Source organism: Mobula hypostoma, chromosome 2, assembly GCF_963921235.1.
Source record: "Mobula hypostoma chromosome 2, sMobHyp1.1, whole genome shotgun sequence".
Classification (NCBI taxonomy): Eukaryota; Metazoa; Chordata; class Chondrichthyes; order Myliobatiformes; family Myliobatidae; genus Mobula; species Mobula hypostoma.
This window is the reverse complement of record NC_086098.1, coordinates 210,073,579-210,097,750: the sequence shown is the minus strand read 5'-3', so window position 1 is coordinate 210,097,750 and position 24,172 is coordinate 210,073,579. Positions and strand designations below refer to the sequence as shown.

Genomic DNA, 24,172 nt, shown 5'->3' with positions numbered 1-24,172 from the left:
TTAAACTATCCTTTTGTTAGCTTCTTGAAATGTATTGTAAGTATACAATAATCTAAAATTCACTCTCCCAAGATGCAGAAGGTAAGCTGATGTGGGAAGATAGTTAACCTGACATGATTAATGATACTCTTAACTAATTTCATTATCAAAGTACATATGACTTTACTGTCTTGAGATTCATTTTCTTGCAGGCATTTACAGGAAAATAAAGAAGTACAATAGAATTTATATATAAAGACTGACAAACACCCTATTTGTGAAAGAAGACAAATGGTGCAAAAAAATGCCAAGTTGTTGCCTCCTTTGATTCTTCCACCAACAGTGGTGCCATCAGCAAACTTACATATAGTATTGGAGCTGTACTTAGCTACACAGTCATGGGTATACAGTGAGGCAAGTAGGGGACTAAGCATATAGCCTCATGGTGCACCTGTGCTGATAGCGATTGTGGAAGAGATGTTGGCTAAGAATCTACAACTGAGGAAATTGCGGATCCAGTTCCACCCACATCTTGGAGTTAAGTGATTAGTGTTAAGGGATCGATTAGTGCTGAATGCTGAGCTGTAGTCAATGAAGAGCATTCTGATGTATGCATCTTCATTGTTCAGGTGTTCCAGAACTGAGTGAAAGGCCAATGAAATGGCATCTGCTGTAGTACCTGTTATGATTGTACTCAAGTTAGAGCGGTTCTAAGTCACTCCTTCGCCTGGAGTTGATGTGCTTCATCACCAGCAACTCAGGGCACTTTATCATAATTAATTTAAGTGTTATTGGACAAGAGCTGTGGAGGCAGATTACCACATTCTTCTTGGGCTCTGGTACGATTGATGGCTGCTTGAAGCAAGTGGGCTGCGGGATTGTCAAAGTAAGAGATGCTTTCTTCTTGTTGATGCCATCGGGAAAAAGGTACAGGAGCCTCAGGACTCACACCACCAGGTTTAGGAATAGTTACTACCCCTGAACCATCAAGCTCTTGAACCAAAAGGGATACTTTCACTTGCCCATCACTAAAATGTTCCCACAACCAACAGACACTTGTAAGAATTCTTTATCTTGTGTTCTTGATATTTGTTGTTTATTTATTTCTTTTTGTGTTTGCACAGTTTGTTGTCTTTTGCAGTCTGGTTGTCCACTCAAGTTGAAGAGATCTTTCATTGGTTCTGTTATGGTTATTGTGCTATAGATTTATTGAGTGTGCCCTCAAGAAAATGAATTTTAGGGTTATATGTGGTGATGTATATGTGCTTTGATAATTTACTGGAAGTCAGTAAGCACGCTGGCCACTTGAGTCACACAGATCTTCAGTATTTAGCCAGGTACACTATCTATGCCAGATGCATTCTGTGGGTTCACCTTCCTGAAGGATACTCTCAAATCAGCCTCAGAGACTGAAATCACAGGGTCATCGGGGGCTGTGTGGGGTTTATGAAGGTGCCTCCACACCTGTTAGTCAAAGCAAGCAGAAAAAACATTGAGCTCATATGGGAGTGAAATTCTATCATTTTATGTTGCTTGATTTTGCTTTGTATGAACTGATGGCATTCAGTCACAGCTGTCAGGCATCCTTCTGTGATGCAAGTTCAGAAGAAACTCTTCTAGATTAGGTTATACTTGATACTAGCATAATATAATGTGCCTGGAGGTTTTCTCTGTTCTGTGATGTCATTTGTCGATAATTTATATTCTTTTAGGTAGAATAGTATTCTTGCCTTCCTAAACTAAATCAATGGGCACGTGCATTAACTTTTGTGTTTGTTAATTTTGGCTTTGGGGGTTGGGAAACACATTATTAGAACATAGTTTCTGTAGATTTTTAATTGGGGTGTTGGTAAATTTCTGTGAGCTCCCCTTTACCTGAAATGCCAACTGCTCAGTTTTGCAAATACTCCCTGACCTGCTGAAGTTATAACCAGCATATTTCATTTTCATCTCAGATTATTCACAATCTGTAATACAATATTTTCAGAAGAATGTAGCTTGTTTTTGACATTGGTTTGTCTTTTTAACGTCTTAATATTTGTTAAAGCTAATTGAGTCTGAACCAGGATAAATAGAATACTTATGAATCTGATACATTGTGAAGGTATTTAAATTTGGTCATTTGATAAGATCATTTTTCCTGCTTTAATTTAAGAGTTTCCGTGATGTACCACGAAAAACACTGCAAAACAGAATTTGTCTTGAGCCTAGAATAAGAAGCTAATCTTAATCTCCTTCCTAATTGGTTTTGTATATGCACTAAGGTATATCTTACTTTAACCACTCTCTCAACATAGCACTGCCCTTGGCTGCCCCCTCAATGACCTTTACTTCTTTACTTCTGTGTCAGTTTAACTATGACTGTCTTAAAACTTGCAATCAGGGATTTTCAATTAAGACTTTTGGAAAAGGTTGAATTTAATGAAGAGCACCATAATGAATTTATTGAAGTTATATTGTGTTTGACTAACCTGTTTGATAGCCCATATAAAAGGCTAGATAACGTGATCAATGCCCATGGAATTAAAGGGTCAGTGATAGCCTTGTTAGGAAATTAGCTTAAAGGTAAAGTATGAGTAAATAGCTGTTTTTCAGAATAGAGGATAATGGACAGTAGATATAGAACATGAATAGGAGGATAATTACCAAATGTTGATGTGGGAATTAGTTTTTTTTTGACATAAATGAGTTGGGAGTGGATATCCAGATAAAATTTCAAATAGTGCAGAACTTGGCATTACATTAAATTGTGAGGGGGACAGATACAGCCTGCAAAAAGATATGTGGTCAGAACACGGAGATGGCACATGAAATTTAATAGAACGAAGCACTATGGTTTAGCAGAAAGAATGAGACAATATATACCAAATGACAGAGTTCTTGAATGAATACGCAATTGTAAGTGGCTTGGCATATTGAGGGAGTGGTTAGTGAAGCTTATGGCAAAGAAGACAAAAGCAGGGAAGTTGTATAAGATCCTACAGGTTGTATGGTGACCCTGTGTAAGATACTGGTTTGGTCCAACTAGAGGTTGCATCCTATTTTTAGCACAAGAGTTTAGGAAGGATATTGAAAGTCCAAGACAATGTCTATTTAAAAAAAATTGGATTAGTTCCAGGCATGAGGTATATTAGCTGTTGAAGTTAAGATGCTCTCCTTAGGGCAAAGGAGGTTGGAAAGAAATTTGAAGATGTGTAAAAACATTATTTTTAATAGGGCAAGTAGAAGGTGATTTAAAAGGTAGAAAGTAATGGCTCACCAGCAGGTGCCTCAAAGCCGAAGTATTACAGATTTATAATTTGGTCAGTAGGTATAATAGGATCCTTTATAAGATAACTGGTTAAGATAATTTGTAGAAATAAGACCTATGAGCAAAAATGGGCTATTCAGCCCATTGAGTCTGTCTGCCATTCCATCGTGGCTGATTTATTATCCCTCTCAACTCTGTTATCCTGCCTTCTACCCATAACCTTTGACACCCTTACTAATCAAGAACCTATCAACCTCCAATTTAAGTATGCCCAGTGATTTACACTGCATAGCTGTATGTAGCAATGAATTCCACAGATTCACCACCCTCTTCACTAAAGAAGTTCCTCCTCATCTGTGTTCCAAAAGGGCGTCCTGTGTTCTGAGGCTGTGCCCTCTAGACCGAGACTCTTCTCTTCCCACCCCCCCCACCCCTGACTATAGGTAACCTCCTCTCCATGTTCACTCTATTTAGATGTCACCTTTTAGGTGGATACCCTGGCTGTCAGTGAAACAAGGTTTTCAAGGTTTTAGACAAATACCTGAAAAATTAAAGAATTTACAGTTGAGGCCAGTTATCTACTTGTGTGAGGGGGTAGAAGTAAAATTGTCTTTTGCAAAGTGGGTAGTTATGATCTGGTACTTAGTGCTCATAAAAGTTATGAAAAAAAAACACACAGGGTTTTGCTTAGTGTATAAGATTGACACCAGAGGGAACACAATTTGCCAGAGAATGGAATTGCCAGTAGTGCTCTGTTTGTTTAAATAATCACTTCTGATGTTAAAGTAATTGAATGATTCTGCATTGAACATCCTATTATTGGAAAAAGCTACTGAAGGTTTTATACACTTAATAACGTATCACTTTGCTGCTTAGTTCTAAGTGATTTGTGATTGAAACTACTTATGTTGAAAAGGGAGAAAAGGTTTTTTAGGAAGTTTCAGAACTTTTTATGATTAATATATTGAATGCTAGTATTACTCTTAATTTTTCATATGCAACAAAAAATGTTCTTACAGGATTTCAAGCAGTTTGAACCAAATGACTTTTATCTAAAGAACACTACATGGGATGATGTCTCACTTTGGGACCCTTCTTCTACAAAACTACAGGTTTGTTTGATTTCAAAAAGGTTATATCTAATTATCAGGAAGAGCTTTTTTACTACATTGTAACAGGAAATACTTGTTCTTGATGATTTGGCAAATGTAAGTTGGTAAATCCACTGTGATTAAAGATTTCATTTATTTATGCTGGCTGGTATACTGTATGGTGTTGGTGCGTGGCCAAGTGGTTAAGGCGTTCGTCTAGTGATTTGAAGGTTGCTAGTTCAGCCTTGGCTGAGGCAGCGTGTGTGTCCTTGAGCAAGGCACTTAACCACACATTGCTCTGCGATGACACAGGTGCCAAGCTGAATGGGTCCTAATGCCCTTCCCTTGGACAACATCGGTGGCGTGGAGAGGGGAGGCTTGCAGCGTGGACAACTGCTGGTCTTCCATATGACCTTGCCCAGGCCTGCACCCTGGAAACTTTCCAATGCGAAAATCCATGGTCTCGTGAGACTAACGGATGCCTATATACTGTATGAAATTAAAATTATGGGAGCCATTTTGTGGTAAAGTAAGAGATTATTGAAAAGGTGGAGTGAAAATTTTTTTTTCTCTCCTAAATTTAGTTTCCAAAACAAGCAGTCTAAATTTGGTGTAATAGCATTTGGTGTAATGAACTATCATATGAGCTGTTAGTTTTTTCATGCAATGAATTAACACTCAAGATCGATAAAACACTTTGATTAACCAAAAGGTGAAGTATTTTGGATGAAAATTATTGTACATTTGTGTAGAGAAATGCTCAGGCTATAATTCAAGAATGCAACATAGTTACAAATCAATATTGATTCCTCTCTAGATATGAATTGTGATTAAATGCAGTTGATAAATTTGTTCAGGTGCCTCCAGCCTTCTCATTAACTGGACTATCAGCCAGCTTGTAAATTTGAAATTAGTGTGTTACTACTAGTGTAGTTACTAAAACTATGCCATGGCTGAATAGAATGCTACATAATTGATTCAGAGTAGATTCTGGCATTACATTTCAAAATAAAACTTGTCATATGCATAATATCGGATAAATTATACAATACCCTACTGTTATATTTATATTTACTTCATGGGTAAGCTTAGATTGCTTTTTATTGCAAAATAGCTGAACAATTATCCTTTTTTTTTTCATTTTCAGGATTATCGTACAAAGCCATTTTGTTGCAGCGCTTGTCCATTTGCATCCAAATTTTTTTCTGCCTACAAAAGCCACTTCAGAAATGTTCATAGTGAAGATTTTGAAAACAAAATACTTATTAATTGCCCTTATTGCCCCTACAATGCTGACAGAAAGACCCTGGAAACTCATATCAAGATATTTCATGTCCCTCTCTGGAAAGTACCTAGTGGAGGCAAGAATGCACACCATGAAAAGTCAAAGCAGGATAGCAATCTTAAACTGAAACATGCTGATAGCGTGGAACAAGCAGTTTATTACTGTAAGAAGTGTACTTACCGAGATCCGCTTTATGATGTTGTCCGGAAACATATTTACAGAGAACATTTTCAGCATGTGGCAGCTCCTTATGTGGCAAGAACAGGAGACAAGTCAGTGAATGGAACGTTTTCTGCCACTAACGGAAGAGAGGATGGGACTGTGCACTGTAAACGTTGTCTCTTCATACCCAAAACTTATGAAGCCTTGGTTCAGCATGTTATTGAAGACCATGAACGAATAGGATACCAAGTAACAGCAATGATAGGGCATACAAATGTGGTTGTTCCAAGATCAAAACCTTTGATGCTGATAGCACCAAAACCACATGACAAGGCTTTAACTGCTGGAAATTATCAGAGTGTGAAAACTTCAATGCAGCAGAATATGAATCGCGTATCCATGTCCAAAAACGCACAGAATTCTGCTGTTAATCTTATGTCAGGTAGTGGTCGTCTGCCACCAAAATATGCTGTTTCATCAATGGCACATAACTATCCTTTGGGTCAACAAATGAGGCTCCCACTGCCAGGTGGTTTACCAGTTCCTCTTCAGCAGCGATCACAGACGGTAAAACAATTAATCTCTGGTGGCAATGGGCGTCAATATGGAGTTGGTGCTGGTGAACAGAGGCGACCATCTCAGATGCAATATAATGTTCAAGCGGGTAGCTTGACTGGGAACAGTGGATCCAGTCAATTATCAATGAAACAGTCACAGTTCAGTATTTCTCAAGCACAAAGGATGCAAGGATTATCTACTTCAGCGGTGAAGTCATTAGCTTCACCAACAGGCTTGAGTAATTCTGCTAGTCAGAGTCCTGCATTAGCTGGGTCTGCTGCTCAGAAGTGGAAGATTTGTACAATGTGTAATGAGCTTTTCCCAGAAAGTGTATATAGCATACACTTTGAGAAGGAGCATAAAGCTGAAAAGATCCAGGCAGTAGCTAATTACATTCAGAAGATCAATAGCTTCACAAGCAAATGTCTCTACTGTAACCGTTATTTACCTAGTGAAACGCTGCTTAACCATATGCTTATACATGGACTCTCGTGTCCTTATTGCCGGTCCACTTTCAATGATGTTGAAAAGATGGCTGAACATGTAAGAATCCTTCATATTGATGAAGAAGTGGGACCCAAGACTGAATCAACATTAACTTTTGATTTGTCTACACAGAAAGGTAGTCGCAGTAATATACAGCTCCATGTTACTACATACAGTACCTCTGAGAGTGCCTCTGTGGAGAATACAAATTATCGATCCCAGAATCAGAACTTGGCTTTTAGAAAGCCAGAAGGGCAGCTGCAGCAGCCAAAACCACAAGTGAAATCTAAAATAAAGCCAGATTTGAATTCTATTTCTCAAACTCAATTACCCTATAAAAATGATGTTGGCAAAACCCTTTGTCCCTTGTGCTTCTCTATTTTGAAGGGTCCAATATCTGATGCTTTGGCACACCACTTGAGGGAACGACATCAAGTGATACAAACAATTCATCCAGTGGAAAAAAAGCTTACCTATAAATGCATTCATTGTTTGGGAGTCTACACAAGTAACATGACAGCCTCTACCATAACATTGCATTTGGTGCACTGTAGAGGTGTTGGAAAAGCACAAAATGGTCAGGATCGAAGTCTTGCTCATGCTAAGGTAACTCATTCACCAAGTGTAATGCCTATGAAGCGAGAATATGAGTATGAATATGGGGACTTTGCTTTAATGAAAAAAAGGAAATTGGATGGTGAGGAAGCTGTTCAGAGCTTTACCTTGGGAGAGGATAAACCAGAGGAGCCTGTAGTTTTAGCTATCGATCCCAAGGGGTATGAGGATGAGTCCTATGAGGCCAGAAAAATGTTCCTCACAAACTATTTTAACAAGCAACCTTATCCAAGCAGAAGAGAAATTGAAAAGTTGGCAGCTGGCTTATGGTTATGGAAATCGGATATTGCTTCCCACTTCAGCAATAAGAGGAAGAAATGTGTTCGAGATTGTGAGAAGTTCAGGCCCAAGGTACTGCTTGGATTTAACATGATGGAGATGCGAAAAGTAAAGCATAACATGGACTTTGGGCCTACTTGGAATATGCTAAATAACAAAGAAATAGATGGTAAGGAACCTGCTACTTTAAAGCCAAGCATGGAAAAAGTAAATCAGAAACTGGAGAAGGGGAGAAGAGGTTTAAGTCTGGGGTCTGAAAAAGTGGAGGGAACTATTTTAGATTTGAGCTCCCAGATGGAGGAAAATTCTAATCCAAACTTGGGAAAGATGAAAGGAAAAGCTGTGAACCAGCGTTCAGAAAACCTGGAGGGCAATGCTTTAGACTTGAGCACTCAGGTGGATGAAAGACCTTCAAACACCAGCTCTGCAGTGGTGGAGGGTACACCATTGGATTTGAGTGCTCAGATGGTGGAGGAAAGTCCTTCAATCAAGAGCACTGAGATGGTAGAAGAAAGCCCTTCAAATATGAGTTCTGAGATGGTGGCAGAGAGTCCTTCAAATGTAAGTTCTGATATGGTGGAGGGAAGTGCTTTGGATTTGAGTTCCCAGATGGTGGAGAAGAGCCCTTCAAGTATGAGTGCCGAGATGGTAGAGGAGAGCCCATCTAATATGAGTGCTGAGATGGCAGAAGCAAGCCCTTCAAATATGAGTCCAGACAATATGGAGGAAAATGCTTCAAATACTTGTGGTGGTGAAGATTTGTCATCAAGTGAAATGAGTGGTTTGCAGAGTAGGGAAGAAACTTCTGAAATGGTTCCTGAAGATTTAAATAACGAATTTCGAAAGCCTGCATTTACAGAAAATGTATCATTGGGGTTGAAGGATGATGTTTCAAATATGGATGAAGAGTATCCTGAACAATCTTCTGAATCAAAAGATAAGGAATCAGAAAGTGAAGATTCAGAGGATCTTTCTGAATGCAAAGAAGCTGGTTCACCAGCTGAGGATGGACTTGTATCTCCACAAGCATCTGATCAAGAAGATGTTTCATCTGAGTTGAAGCAAGAATTTTGGATCAAACGACCATGGACAGATGATGTATCCCAAAGTGAAGAGGAGGAGGAGCCCCCTCGGACCTCTGAAACAAAAGCTGCATTGGAAAATGATGAGCAAAATTGGGGAGGGGGGCCACGTGAATGGAGTGGAGCACAGTTCCAAAATGAAGGAGAAAAGTGGGCCAAAGAACGGCCCGAGTGGAAAAATGTTTCGCCAGAAAATGAAAGTTTGTCTAATCCATTGTTAGAATGGCAAGGTAACACAGCAGATAGTGAAGGTGAGGAGCTTGATCAGCTCCTCGATCAGTCAAATGATGGTCTTTCTGATAATGTGGCAGAACCTGTTTGTGGATCTTCATCAGGTGTTGGGTTAAGTAGTCAACCTGCATAAAGTTTGACTTATTATGGAGCTTTGCTGTGAATTGTGTGCAGTATCTGAAAATGAAAAAAGCCAGTGTATAAAATCTGAAGGACTATTCAAAGGTACAGAATTACAGATGGGGGTTGGGGGGCAGTAAAATGCAACTGGTTTTGTTGCATTTTGCCCTCAGGTTGCTCTACAGTTGTACAAAAGTGGCATTGTAATTTACTTTCTAAATGTTTTCTCATTTACCTATGGTAGTGAAAGGCCAACATGTACTTACTGGTTAACAGTGTACTGTACTATAGATTTCAATAAGACCTTTAAGTTTGTTATATTCATTTACTCAGTCTGCGTAGCTGGAATGTATATTTCTACAGTTTTAGAGCCATTCTAAGTGAAGCTTATCGTATAGGTCTTGTGTACTTGTTCTAGATTTACTGTATGATTCACCTTTTTTTAGTGCCCCTGCTGTCAAATAAATGCAGCATTTAGTTCACTTGATAACTGCTTGAAGGAGGTTGTGCTGTAGTGTCTGTCAACATTATTATAAAACTAGTTTTTATTGCACATATCCTTATACAACTTTGGTAGCATTTGGCCAGTAGCTTACTGAACATAATAACTGGCCTTACTGTAATATGGCAAATTGCTGTTTAATGTATCCTTTGCTCCAATATTGATGGTTACTGGCATTTCAAATGTTAATGCATTTTTAAAGTCTCCCTTCAGCCTAAATTACTTACAGAATTAGGAATGAAATTCATAATATGCTGATTTGACTGATTTGTGTTTGGATCAGCGCACATGGTGAATTGGGTAAAACATGGCAAATATTTAGAAATGCCTACTTTTGCCTATTTCAAGGTTATATGTTAGGGATAAAAACACCATTATGGTGTTTGTATACATTGTATCATCTATGTAATAGTGTCTGTGTAGTAAATTTCATTTTTGTGATCTTTATTTTCCTTTGTACTTTTCATTTACACTTATGGAAAATAAAATGCTTTATCGTACTCTATTGTGTATGATATTTACATGCATTTTTACATTATGTACTTGACATAGTGGACAGTTTTAAATAAAATGCAGTCCCTATATGAGTTTCATAAAGACCATTTAATGAAATTCAACAATATTTTAAACTTAAAACTTAAATACAGGCTGTTTTGTAAGTTCACTAATAGATATGTTTTGTAATCATTCTTGAATCATTTTGAAGCTATAAATATTAGGCAGAAATTACTACTTTTTGTTTTTGGTCAGGGTGCACCTTGAATTACTGCTGCACCTTGGTTATGTTTTATAAATTTAGTGTTTGTGCATTCAGAGTATGCTGTGAGCTTTAATTGTTTGTGTAGTTTCTTCATGACTAATTAGTTGTAATGATTCAGTAATCCAGTGGCTATGTAAATCTCCATTGAAGTTGGATTACATGCATGGATAAATGTTAATGCATTAATTTGTACTTCAGTTCTGAAGATAACACCTTAACTCAAGTCAGATTAGGAATCTGGATTCCACTTTTTTCAGGTTCTACTAAGATGTTGAACTGCATCTTTATTCCATGTTATTGAAACTGTAAAAGCTATTTAATTTCAGATAACCCTTTCAATTTAACAGAAACCAGATTGTTTTTTGGCCGAACTATTCTTGTTTATGAATAAGTTTTTGCAAGGGAAAGTTTGAAGAATCCTGACAAAATTCAGAAATTAAGCAACCTTACTTATTTATGGACTAATGTTATTCCTGGTAAAGATGTGTACTGCTGTAATGGTAGCATTTACTGCTCATACTTATCTGTCCTTGAGCTGCATAGCTTGGTGAGCTAGCTGTATGGGTATTGGTCTAAATTTCTTCTTAGGCTATTTTCTTTACCTAAATGGGTTTGGTTTCAATCTCATTAGTAATTCAGAAAGATTTGTCTAACCATAGGAATTTAAATTCCCAGCTACAGTATTGAAAACTGAAGTTGCTAGGTCAGTAGTCAAGGCTTAAAGATTATATTTCTGAAAAAAATGTAAATGTAGTCTGCACTTGATGGATATGTTGGTTTTTGGGACTACTTCCAAACTGATAATATGGGGGTTTCTCTCTTTATAAACAATTTAGTAAGAAAGTGAAGTTCAAAATGTGATTACAGTGCATATTTACAGATTTAAATGGCTGAAGATTTACACTTGTAAGTTGTCCTAATTCTCGTGCACTTGGTGACATTCATTTTATGTGTCACAGTGCATTGAGTCGTGTTGTTATGCAGGACACGTAGTATATTAGTTGTTAAAAAAAAACTTAAGTGCTGTATTTTGTGGGGTTTTCTGTATGTTCTGATAATACATTTGTAAACTTCATTTTCTAATCACGAGCAATGCTATTTAGAATGTTTAATGTTGGCTGACTGCTTTGGGGGATAGAATCGGTATAATTGCTAGTATCAAAGTCTCTTTAAGCTCAATTGCTAACATATTGTCTTCTGACTCAAAAATTGCAGTTCCAGATTTTTTTGAAGCATCAAGGAATAGGTCTAATTGCAAAGAATCATCATGGGCTTGAGAGGCTTGAATGTGCACTAAATATATGATTGAGGAAGCAGTGTTTCTGAAATGATTTCTTAGAATGCTAGGCAGTATGTTACTTTCCTACATAACCTTACAAAAAATTTGTCACGTACATCTAAACATACAGTGAAATGCATCATATATGTCTGTGTGCTGGGCAGCCTGCAAGTGTTGCTGACACCAACGTCGCATTCTCACTACTTCATAATCCTGACTTGTATGGCTTTGGAATGCGAGGGAGAAACTGGAACACTCAAAGCAAACCCATGTAGCCGTGTGCAGAATGTACAAAGTACTTGCAGACAGGAATTGAACACCGATCTAGTACTGTAAAGCATTTCACTAACTGCTATAATATAGTGCAGCCTATAATAGGTTTAAATTATTCTGGAAATCAGCCATAGGGCAGGCAACAATGAGAATCTTTAAAAAATATATCTTGGTTTGGTGCTGCAATCCAACTCCTTTTGCTGTAATAAGTACAAAGAGTTGAAGTCAAAAATTGAATATAATTTCTTTGGAATTTTTTTGACATTCTTTTAGTTAGCTATAGCAAAGGATATTATACTAGGATCAGTTTTTAAAAATCTCTTTTTTAAAACTTCCTTACAGGCTTGCAAATGGTTCTATTTAGCATAGTAGCAATTAATTTGCCCTGGAGCTGAAGCTTGATTTTGTGTTTGGTTCCACCATTTTTATAAAACTAATGAAATTGAAAGTGGAATTTCTATCTTTGGTATCATTTACAGTTGAAGCTCCTCAGTCTTTTGAGCTGGTTTAGTTAATGGCAGTCAAGTTGTATGCGCACTGGCCAGAGTTTGTGTTAGTGTCACGGACTTTACAAGAACACTGTGAAATTAGGATGAAAATGCTGTACCTATTTGAATGCATAGAATAAACCCCAAAGCTTCATATAGCTGCTCTAGTATCTTGAAGGGAAAGGGTATTTGAGCTGGCCGATTTTTATCCAAGTTATTCAAATCTTGGACATTCAAAAGTCCTATTCCCCAGTTGAGGCAATAAACTGTATATATTGTATATACTGTAGTATAAGAGGCAAACTTTAATCTTATCAAGTTATGCCATCCATAATCACAAACCAAAAATAGATTAATCATTCTGTTGTGCATATTATATATTGGCCTTGACACCATTTTCCTGTTAGGCCTCCATACCCTGTTTTCCAAAGTTTTAAAGTCTACTGCGCTTCCATGACTCAAATTCAAAAAGATTGGTGAGAAGAATTTTTTTTTTACTTTGCCATGTGGTGAGACTATAACCCTTAGTGCTAACTTCCTATGGCAGGTAAACGTTCTGTGGCATCTACTTATCTAACCATCTTAGAGCTTGTAGGTGTCACAAGGTCATCTTCTATGCTTTTATTTTTCAGAATGTAAGGTCAATCTGTTTAATATTTTCTCATAAGGATGGATTTGTGGCAGGTGTCAGTAGGCATTGTATCTTCTCAGACAAAATGTCAACTCATCAGAAATGAAGAATTATATTTAATTGCTAGATTTGGAAACATTCCTGATTTTTTTTTTAAATAATGGCATCCCACTATATGTCAGTTGGTTGTCCTTTGCATCCTTTGGTACTAAATAGAACTACCTGGTGCTTCCAAAATATTTTTTCACGTCTGATCAAACTGCTAGCATCATATCTTGCCTGCGTGGATGCATATTCTTGGGCACAGGGAATGAGAATCATGGGTTGACAATAATGCAGAAGGAGTAGAATTCAAAACAATTCCCAGGAGGCAATATCAGCAACATGCCCAGATTTCAAAGGTCCATATTTTTGTGCTGGTAGTGGAGCTAGTCTTTGCTGATGAAATCTATTGTATTTCTCAACACCTGCAACATGAAAGATCTGGTCAGATAATGATCCTGCCTACTTTTTTCCCATGGCTATCAGGATAAGGATACAAGAGCTGTGATCACTTGTAAGTGCTCAGAAGTAACTTTTTATTGGAAGTCATGCCTGCAGTTCCAATCAAAAGCTCTTATTTATGTTCCCATGTGATGTTTGTAATTTGATTTCAATGGGTGTGGTGTATTAAGAATAATAAATTATTCTAGGAATATGTGATTGAAAGTATGGCAGTAGTGAAGATGACTGAATTTGGGATAAAGCGTTAGGCTGAAGTCTTTGATATCTTCTTCCATCCTGGTGGTTTCCTGTGAAGTGAGCTATCCAGTACATTTTATCAAGATGGTTGGATGTGGTTACTAGTCCCTCTGAGAAAAAAAATCATCTTGATTGCTAAGGAAGTAGAAATAGTGCATGGTTTTGACTGAAAATGTCAACAATTCCTTGTGCAGACACTGCTTGACTCAGTTCGTCCAGCAGCTCATTGTTGCTCCAGAGATAACTTGTCTTCTCCACTGAGTGTGCTTACTTCAACAACAACTGCAAATAAATAATAGTACTGAGGTTTAAAAGTGTTGGTTACCTTTTGCATATTTCCTAATAACTTGTGTGCTGGTCTTAGTTTTGATTACATCTCTTTGTATCTCCCTTTAAAACCTCAGAACTTTACAGCACAGGAAAGGACCTTCAGTCTATGATGTTGAATCAAAAGACCATAAAACATAGGAGCAGAGTTAGGTGATTTGGCCATCGAGTCTTTATTATCCCTGTCAACCCCATTAGGGCCTTCTGCCCATAACTTTTGACCCCCTTGCTAATTAAGACCCTGTTAAACTCCACTTTAAGTACACCCAATGATGACCTCCACGGCCAAAATTCTTGTCTCTCTTCTGAAGACCTTTGATTCTAGGCTGTGCCTTCTAGTCCTAAACTCCCTCACTATAGGTTACATACTCTTCATGTCCACTCTATCTAGGTCTTTAAATATTCAATTCAATGTGATTTCTCTCCTCATTCTTTTAAACTGCAATGAGTACAGGCCCAGAGCCTTCAAAAGCTTCTCATATGTTAACCTTCTCATTCCCTGGATTATGCATCACTGTTAGCTACTGGTGAAGTGCCTGATGATGAGAGAGAAAAACCTGGGAATTAAAGTCTAGTGACTGGGGGCAGAGGAGATTTTGAGGGATTAGATAAGCGTATATGGAAAGCTTGGCGCTGATTCACTTTTTTTTATGGGAGATCATAATCTCACAAATATGAAATTTTCTTTTTAAGTAATCTTCCTGCCTGTACATGAACCATATCCATTCCCTGGATATTCTTATGCCAAAAGAACATCTGCAGGCATCCTGACCTCTGCAAGGGACTGGCAGCTGAAGTTCCCCAACCATATCGCAGCCACCACCCTGCGACCAGACATTGCCCTTGTGTCTGGGTCTACTAAGCAAGTGGTGCTGCTGGAGCTGACAGTCCCATGGGAAGATAGCTTGGAAGAGGCCTTTGAAAGGAAGCTTTCCAAGTACGCAGGACTGGTCAGCAACTGTCAGCAGGCTGGATGGAGAGTGAGGTGTCTCCCAGTAGAGGTTGGTTGTAGGGGATTCACAGCCCGTTCCTTAGTTAGAGCCTTCAGCATTTTGGGCATCAAGGGAGAGAGGAAGAGGAGAGCCATCTGGCCACAAGCTGGGGTCTGATCAGCCCCGGCTGGGTCACCTGGAGGAGGTTGTATGATGTTGAAAGACCCGAAACATCTGACGATTCCGGGAACATCACTGAAGATGTGTCCAGAAGCATCAGTAGATGTATGTACACAGCATACCCATCTGAACACGTCTTGAATTTGCTCCTACAGTCACACTTGGCAGCATATTTCCAGGCACTTAATGCTCACTTTTTTTTTTAAAACTTGCGCTGAACATCCCCTGTATACTTCCCCTCATTTTTAGCCCACTTGTATTTGAAATTTTCAAGTCTAAGGGGGAAAAGATTCTAATTGTTTTTACCTGGTCTATTCTCTTTAATTTTATGATCTATTATCAGCTCTCTCCTCAGCATATAATTTATTTTTTATCCATTCCAGATACTGTGTGGAATAGACCTTTCTGGCCCGTTGAGCTGTGCTGCCCAGCAATCCCCCTCAATTTAATCCTAACCTAATCATGGGAAGATATACAATAGGCAATTAACCTACTAAATGGTAACCTCTATTTATAGTTCGTATCATCTAATCCGGGCATCATTTTGATAAACCTCTTCTGAATCCTCTCCAAAGCATTCCTCTGTAATGAAGCAACGAACAGCATGCAGAACTCCAAATTTTTATACAACTGCAACCTGAACCTATCAACAGTCAGCTTTATTATCACTGACATATGCCATTGAAATTTGTGGTAGTAGTATTGTACAAGACATAAAAGTTACTCTAAGTTACAAAAAATACTTGGTGCAAAAGAGGAATAGAGGTACTGTTTGTGGACTTTATAAAAATATGGTGGAAAACATTTTGAGTGTGTGTCTTTAGGCTCCTGTACCACCTCCCTGGGCCAGCTGGCGGTGTAGTGGCATCAACACCGGATTTCAAGGCAGATGGTCCTGAGTTCAAATCCAGCCGGGACCCAACCTGGGCAGCAGCAGTATCTGCGTGGAAAAATGCCTGGCAATCTGCTTCTGTATCTTGCCATGAAAACCCTAAGGACCACGAGGTCACGAAGAGTCGGACAAGACTTAATGACTGAACAACAAACCACCTTCCTAAACGTAATAATGAAAAGGCTGTGTGTTAGATGGTGAGAGTCCTTAATGAGGATGCCCCAGCACTGAAGGCAAACAGGCCGTATGCTATTTTTTTTTCAATTTACTTGTGTTGTCACTTTCAGGGAGCTGGAGACTAGGACTCCAAGATAACTTTGTACTTCAGTGGTTTATCCAGCCATTATATATTTGTGTTCCTTTTACATTTGCCAGGATTAAACTTCATTTGTCATTTTTCTGCCCAATAACTAACTGATGCATATCCTGCTGTATCCTTTGACAAACTTCACTGAAACTCCACAGGTCTTTTTGCAAACTTATTTTATCCTTGATAAAAACTGATTAATCCAAAATCATAATTACCTATTTGCTGTTCCTTTCCATTATATATATATATATATATATATATAAATTAAAATTACTCATGACCTGTACAACTCCCCCTTTCCTCTAATTTGTATATCATTGTTCTGGATCTGTTTGCATTAAACATGGAGTTATAGTGGAGTTGTATGTATACTGACCTGCACTGCATTTCAAATTTGTGTTCATTGTTCTGTTATGTATTCAATTCTAGCTAGATACATATGTCAAGGGACAACTTTTCAAACCCTGATTGAGTCCAAAGTATGCCCTTGATTTCTTTCTCATCAGTGTAACTGTTTCAAGATTGTTTTTTTGACATTCTTCGGTACACAAGTCTAAAGGGGAACAAAATGATTGTTGCTCTGGATCTGACAACGTAAAAAAACAAATCAGCATAAAGAAATACATGAAAATACGATAAATGTGAATACATAAGAATAGTCTACATACATACACTGACACATAAGGTGACTGACAGGAAATGGCTTAATAGGTGGAGATGTTGATCAGCCTGATGGCTTTTCTGAATGGTGGTATTGTAGATGCTGTGTAGCTTCTTTCCTGATGGAGGTGGGACAGTCCAAGAGCAGGGTTCATATATACTTTGATGCAGTTTTGCTCCCCTACCTTAATGTTAAAAGACAATAAGATACTGAAAGACTGCTAATTATCTAAAGCTACTGCCTTCATTAACAGAAACTCAATTTCAACCCTTTTCGCAGCTCAACCAAATCATTTGCCATTTGAAGCAAAATAATAACTACTTACCTCAGAGTTCCTTTAAAAATATATACTGTCTTTGGCTAATGTGCTGCTTGAACTTCCATTCAACCTTAATTACCTGCAAACTTGATTTTAAATGCTGCTCTTCAATATCATCTTAAAAATGTCTGGTTTTATCCTATCGATAGTAATTGATATTACTAGATATTCTGCATGAAAAGCAGAATCAAATATCGCTGTGATGATTGTACGCTCTGGTATCAATTGGTGACTATAAAGTATAAAAAGTATTCTTTATATATTGTTTATCAAGGCATGTTTCCTTGACACTTGGATCTCGCCTCAAGAAAATAAAACCTGTATCATGTTAACATTTATTATTTCTGAAAATGCAAGCAACCTGTTCCAAATTTTTTTCTCCAGTTCTGAAGTTTTCTTTCAGCTATCTCACTTTTTCCCTTGTGTGTACAATTGTTCCTCCACTAACCAATTCTTTATGCACCTCTTTTATCAGAAAATACCTTGTAGGATTATTCTACAATTGAATGGATGGAAAATCATATGGCAAAAGTATTTAGTTTAATACAATTACTGAGAGTCACACAGCTGAATTTTAAGGCATTGTAATTAGAAGTATCAATGATAAAAATATACTTTCTAATGGTGGGTCAGAGATTAGTGAAGAAAATCAGAATCTAGTGGTAAATGCTACTGTTTGCTAATTTGATGGATATTTAATAGCTTCAAATACTTTCATTCTGAATTGGCATGCTTGCTTTGGTAATTCAATATCAAAGTCTTAGAAAAAAAAACTCCAGTCCTTTCATAGTGTGCTTCAGTGTGTCATTCTTTAGCTGTTATTAAAGTATGCAGCAAAATTATCAACATTTCAACATGCAAATGCAGTTGAAATTCTCTGCAGTAAGATAAAAATAACTAACTTTTTGATTTGGCAATTACACAATGATCAGTAATTGCAACGGAAAATTAAATTTCAGAGAATTAAAAAAGACACTTAAAGGTTGATCTATAAGTATCACAGCTCACACTGTGCAATTTATCGAGCAGGGAGTATCACCAAATGTGCTTGAGTACATATTCCCAAAAAAAACTGCATTGAAGAACAAGGTGAATAACTGCATATAAGATGGGCTAAGTGTTATAAGATGTTTTATCTTGGCAATTTTGTACAATTGAATAATCCTTTATTGCAGTCTCTCCTCCAGTCAAGGAATTGTGTAGTGACGGCATGAAATTACAGAAGTCAAGCAAGTCTCATCTCAACCTAACTAATGGCTCATACTGGATACACCAATCTAATATGGCATATTTCTTTTTGTCTTTAGTTAACCAGGAATGTTGCGACTGAAAATCATTTCACAGTGCATCTTGTGCTGCTTTATGGGTGGGTGATTTTGAAACTGCTATTTTGAGATAAATGCCAATAGTATGATTACAGTCCACAGATTTTTTAGTCAAAAGTTAACCTTTCATAGCCAAAGGAGTATTTATCTGAAAAGTTACCTTTCAAAAAATTTCGTTGAACATTTCCAATTCTAAATGGTTCTAATTGGTGCCAATCCAAATATATATAGGAATCCATTAAACATTGATAATTTTGTATCAGCATTGAAATAGTTTGACACTTGAATGTTGTGATAGCTGGACTAGAACTGATGTTGGCTGTAAAGATTCTTATTAAGTCACTACATGACAGTGCTGGTCAAAAACACATCTTTTAAAGTGGCCATTCAAACTTGTGGTTAGTAATTAACGTGAATCAAATAGATTTAATTTGGTGGCATGGTTTGAAACAAAACCTAAAGCCAATATAAATTCTTAGTTCTCTGCTATAAATTTCAGGAGACAAATTCAAGTTCATATGTGATCAGATTTCTCTTTAATATGAATGCATGTAGTAATATGTGGCTTACTAGAGTCTAATCTTGTATGAATTATTCTGAGAATTGCATGGACACTTGATTAAAAACTAAAATTAGGGAAACTTTAAATTGGCTGTAGATGGGTATATTAAATTTTAAAAATTAAGTACAAACATCCTGTTGGTATGTGACTGATACATAGGCCAAACATCTTAGTTTATGCTAGTTAGAAATCCATGCACAATGTAGTAAATTAACAATACACTAGTATAATTCTAAATAACTGGAGTCACTGTAAAAATATATAATAAATCAATATTTGTTTTTGGTAAATGCAATAATGAAGTCTTTCAGATGAAATGAAGTACCACAAAGTATTAAAAAGCTGCACAAAATCCAGTATCCATAATGAGTCTTTGACAGTTCCGTTGAGCAGTTTACAACAGTGTAAAGTAACAGCTCCAGTAGATGAGTACCAATACACTAATATATAATTTTAATGTAGGTAAATCTTGGTGCATCTTTAAAAGTAAATTTTTCAATCTAATTGACAGCTAATAATTTAAAACTAAAAATACATAAGTGTAAAAAAATGCCAAATGTACAATTCTTACAAGCTAGTGAAGGACATTGGTTATGCTGGATTGATAATAGCAAATGAGAAGAATAAGGGGCAATTTGGAATGAATTACAAAAATACAACTCATACTCTGTAGTCCTATACTCTTACTCTCACCACTCGTTGCTATAACATAAAATAATTGTTCTATTAATTTCTATGCAAACATAGTTGACATTTCACAAACAGCTATTTTGCAAAGTAACATATCTCTCACCCAATCTATTTCAGAGATGCTAGCAAAAGGTTTGCTCTGCAAAACTATGTAGAAAACAAATTACCTTCAAAGTCTGTAAACATTTTGAGTGAAAAGCTGTTCTGAATTCATACAAATGGCAATTTCAATCTGACAAGCATTCAAAGTTTAATAAACTGATGCTCTAATTCATACTAGAACTGGGTGAAGGATGAAAGGTGAAATGTTTAAGGGGAACAGGGTGGTGAGAATGTGGAACAAGCTGCCAATGGAAGAGGTGGTTGCGAGTTCAATTTCAACATTTAAGAGTTTTGGATAAGTACGTGGAGGACTATGATCTGGGTGCAGGTCGACAGGGCAAGGTAGAATTACAGTTCGGTTCTGACTAGATGGGCCGAAGGGGTCCTTGTGTGGCTGTAATGTTCTATAACTTAATGAAGTTTACCTGGGAGGCTGAATTTATACAAATGTAACATTGTGCATGGCTAGATCGTATCACTTATCAATAGAAATACAACTTGCCAAATGCAACTGCCTATGGTTGCTTCACTTTACAGAAAGAAAAAGAGGTGCTTTCTGTATGTCTGTACTGCTGGGCAAGAACTGTGTACAGTTAACAGGAAGTGTGCTTTAACAGATAATTTAAATGCAGTTTCCGTGATGTAAAACTGTTCCTATTAATGCCTTGCAGAAGATAAAACCTTGGAGAATTGGTACTAAAAGGGTCTAGTTTTGGTTCGAAAGCCTGCACAAAATGAGTCACTTACTCGTTCTTTTTATTATCCACAAATTCTTAAGCATTTCATTTCTTCTACTCTATTCTTATGTTGATTTTAAAACTCCGGGCATTGTAAGCTTTACATCCTATAACAGGAAGTGTTATTTTTGGATGCGAAAAATGGCAGTTGACCTTTTTCTAGCAAATAAAATGCCTAATTTCCCATGACAGGAAAAGTGCTATATTCATAAGCATGAAATAATCAAGTCAAGTGAATATTAAATCAGTACTTGGTATTTAAGCATAGATGTGAAAACCAGTGTGGCTTTTAAGACCTATGACATGAAGGTGCACATGCTACCAATTTAGATTCACGTTCATAATATGGTTAACTGTTCATTGAATTATCACATGGGAAGTTATATACCAAAAAGCATAATATTAAGTTGCCTTGGCCAATGGAACAGCTGTGAGATTTTAGTGTGTTGTTGGAACTACAACTCCAGGCATTACAGGTTGAGTACCCCTTATCCAAAATGTTTGGGGCTGGAAATATTTAAGATTTTGGAATATATAATGAGATAGTTTGGGATCGCTATCATTTCCAACTCTGCATCTATATGCTACTGGTAAGCAGACTTTGTCTTACACTTGTGCACTTACACATATGTACTGATACACCTGTTCAGCACATCAAGGTTTTCATCAGTGACAATCTTGGCAAATTCATCAATTTCTCTGTCCTGTGGTGCAGACACTTTTATCTCAAATCTTTAAAAATTAAATGCCATGCCCTTCCATAAATTTCTGCAACCAACCTGCTGAATATTCACAATTATCTTCAATTTTCAGTTCAAGATAAATCTTTGTTTCATGATCAACATGCATTCACTCCAAAGTTGACAAATCCACTCTTTCAGGACACAATTGAGATCTTCATTTTTTGCTTTATGCTGTTTTTTCTACTTTATCATTAACTTCTGTTCATTACATATGTAAAATCACTTCTCAGAACTGTCCGTGGTGCGCAGAGACCTCCGTATCGCCGAGGAAACTTCCCAGTGCCTTATGGAATTTCGCATTTGTGACATCACGTCAGCACTCGATAACATTTTGGAATTTCGGATAAGGGGTACTCAGCCTGTATTATTTCATTAATAACCTACAATTTTCAAGTAAGACAACCCTAGAGTTTCTTCATGCAAGTCCCTTTGTACTTTGAGTTAGTTCATAGGATATCTCCACGGTTGCAATGAAGCACTTTACAGCTTTCGTCCAAGTAGAACTTAGTGACACAAACTGTAGAAAACTTGCAGTAATGCCAGGTTCTTCACGTTAACGTAAATAGTTTCCTCTTAGGCAAGAGCAACAAAATTACCCTCACTCGTTTGGTTTAAAGAATGTCCTGTTGTGATTTGCAGGAAAATAGGCTTCAGTTCGGTATAGGTTGGGTAGCTCATATGTGAAATTCTGCTGGCTGATACAGTTACGTTTCTTCTAGAAGAGGAAAAATCGTGTTACAGTTTGGACAAAATGTCAGCTGTAGCGCATGGAATGTTTCTTCCCTTATAGAAGCTAATGCACTGTGCAGGCTTCTATTGCATACTTATCACAAAACTATTTCGGGATTAGTCAGTTACCACCAATTTATCCCACCGCCAGAAAAAAGTTCAAATGAACCAAAGACATTTTCCCTTAAAAATGTTGATAGTGAACAGGTGACTGTTAAACAAATTTATAAATAAAATTTTCATGTTTATGTATGGCTTTGTGCTTTTACTTACATTCAAAAACGGTGCATTGATTGAATGAAGGAATCTGCAAACACCCCGAGACACGTTGCCAGAGTCTTTTTCTGCCTGAATCACTTGTTCCTCCAGCATAGTTGCACTCTGTTCAACCATCTTCACAAAAATCTGACAAAGATAAACTTGTGGGTACTGTAAGACATTTAAGGCTAAGAATCTAATATTTTTCACCTAAAAGCTGTATCTGGCTTTAATGTTGCTTTTGATTTCGGAAAATCTGAAAGGGAGTTAAAGTAAATCCCATCAATGCAAAATGATCAGTACAGAAGAGGGTATAAACTAATTAAACATAACAAAGGATTCCACCCAATTTATGGATTTGCAGACATAAAGGAAGCTACTGCTAGAAGTCTGTCTAAATATCCACTATGCTCAACTCTTCCACTGTGAATTATGCATTAACCCGAAAGTTAGCAAGACAGACTAACTTGCCACCTTCAGAAATAAATGCCTTTGTTTTAAGTGGATGGGCCCTTAGTTTTAAACAGTGTCCACCTCTTGGTTACAATTACTCCACAAAAGGAAACTTGCTCTTCACACTGATCCTGTCCAAGAATCCTCAGGAAATAGCCTGGAAGGTTTGCCAAACTAATATGTGGAATGGGCAAGCTGTCTTGGAGAAAGGTGGATAGGCTGAGTTTATATTCACTGGAGGCCAGAAAAAAGAGATTTGGCTGAACTTTACAAATGTGGAATGTTTCTATTTGAGAATCGAGAATCATAAGTAATTTACTTAAGAGAAGTAATGTTTTCTGAGGTTAGTCTTTCAAACTTCCTTCCAAGGCAAATTGAAGCAGACATTGAATATTTTTAAGGTACAGTAGTGGATAGTTGATAAATAGGGGGTAAAGGGTTACCATGGAATGCAATGAGATTACAAATAATTATTAAACAATTCCATAGTCTTTAATAAACAGGCTGAAGGACTGTGGCTTACATCAGCTAATTTGTACGTATAATACGTTTGAGGCTGCATGAACTTGCTGCTATCACCAAATCAGAAAGCAGAAGGCAACACCTACCCCTTGGAACAAATAAGCAAGCAAGCCACACAGACTTGGAAGATCTGAAATAATCTCACCATGCTTACAAAAACATTAATGGACAATATGAGGAAATGCAGGAAGTTCCCTGTTTTCTTTAGTCAAATTGTACTTCTGATCTATTTCATCGTAAGGCAAGATGGGACTAATTGAAGGTATGGGGAATCTAAGCATGGCTGGGTTTATTAAAGAGATGAAATTCTTCTAAAGGCCAAAAGCTTTTTTTATCTATTATAAAATGGCCTACTGACAATGTTCAGGCATTTTTGTCCCTAACTTTGGTCATGTGTACAGTCTAATGGCCTCACCTGAGATATCAGAACCCTTAAAACAAGTGTGGAAGCATATCGCCCTTGAACTTGAGGGATTGAAATGATTTTCATCTTAAGATAATGAAAGCTGTGATTTGTCTTACAAGATGCCAAAGGTTGCCAGTCATTTCCAAATGTAAGTCTTCAAAAAATGTTAACTTAGAACTAGTTGACTCCAATTTCATTACACTACCATTTTA

At 37.2% G+C, this 24,172-nt stretch overlaps 2 protein-coding genes across 5 annotated transcripts in view; one reads left to right on the top strand and one right to left on the bottom strand.

Moving 5' to 3' along the window:
• The window catches only part of adnpb (activity-dependent neuroprotector homeobox b), a 37,960-nt gene extending 27,740 nt beyond the window's left edge, over positions 1 to 10,220 (top strand). The window contains exons 4-5 of the mRNA XM_063041465.1: positions 4,249 to 4,341; positions 5,468 to 10,220. Coding sequence (XP_062897535.1) covers positions 4,249 to 4,341; positions 5,468 to 9,151 — 3,777 coding nt within the window. The 3' untranslated portion in view covers positions 9,152 to 10,220. The remainder of the gene's footprint in view (positions 1 to 4,248; positions 4,342 to 5,467) is intronic.
• LOC134342844 (uncharacterized) overlaps positions 1 to 24,172 on the bottom strand; it is a 71,511-nt gene that overhangs the window by 10,131 nt on the left and 37,208 nt on the right. For 2 of the 4 annotated variants that reach the window (XM_063041467.1, XM_063041468.1), the window contains exon 4: positions 22,595 to 22,726. In XM_063041467.1, coding sequence (XP_062897537.1) covers positions 22,595 to 22,726 — 132 coding nt within the window. Of the gene's footprint in view, positions 1 to 16,748; positions 22,308 to 22,594; positions 22,727 to 24,172 lie in introns of those variants that run through there. The other 2 variants (XM_063041470.1, XM_063041469.1) reach the window with 2 other exon arrangements.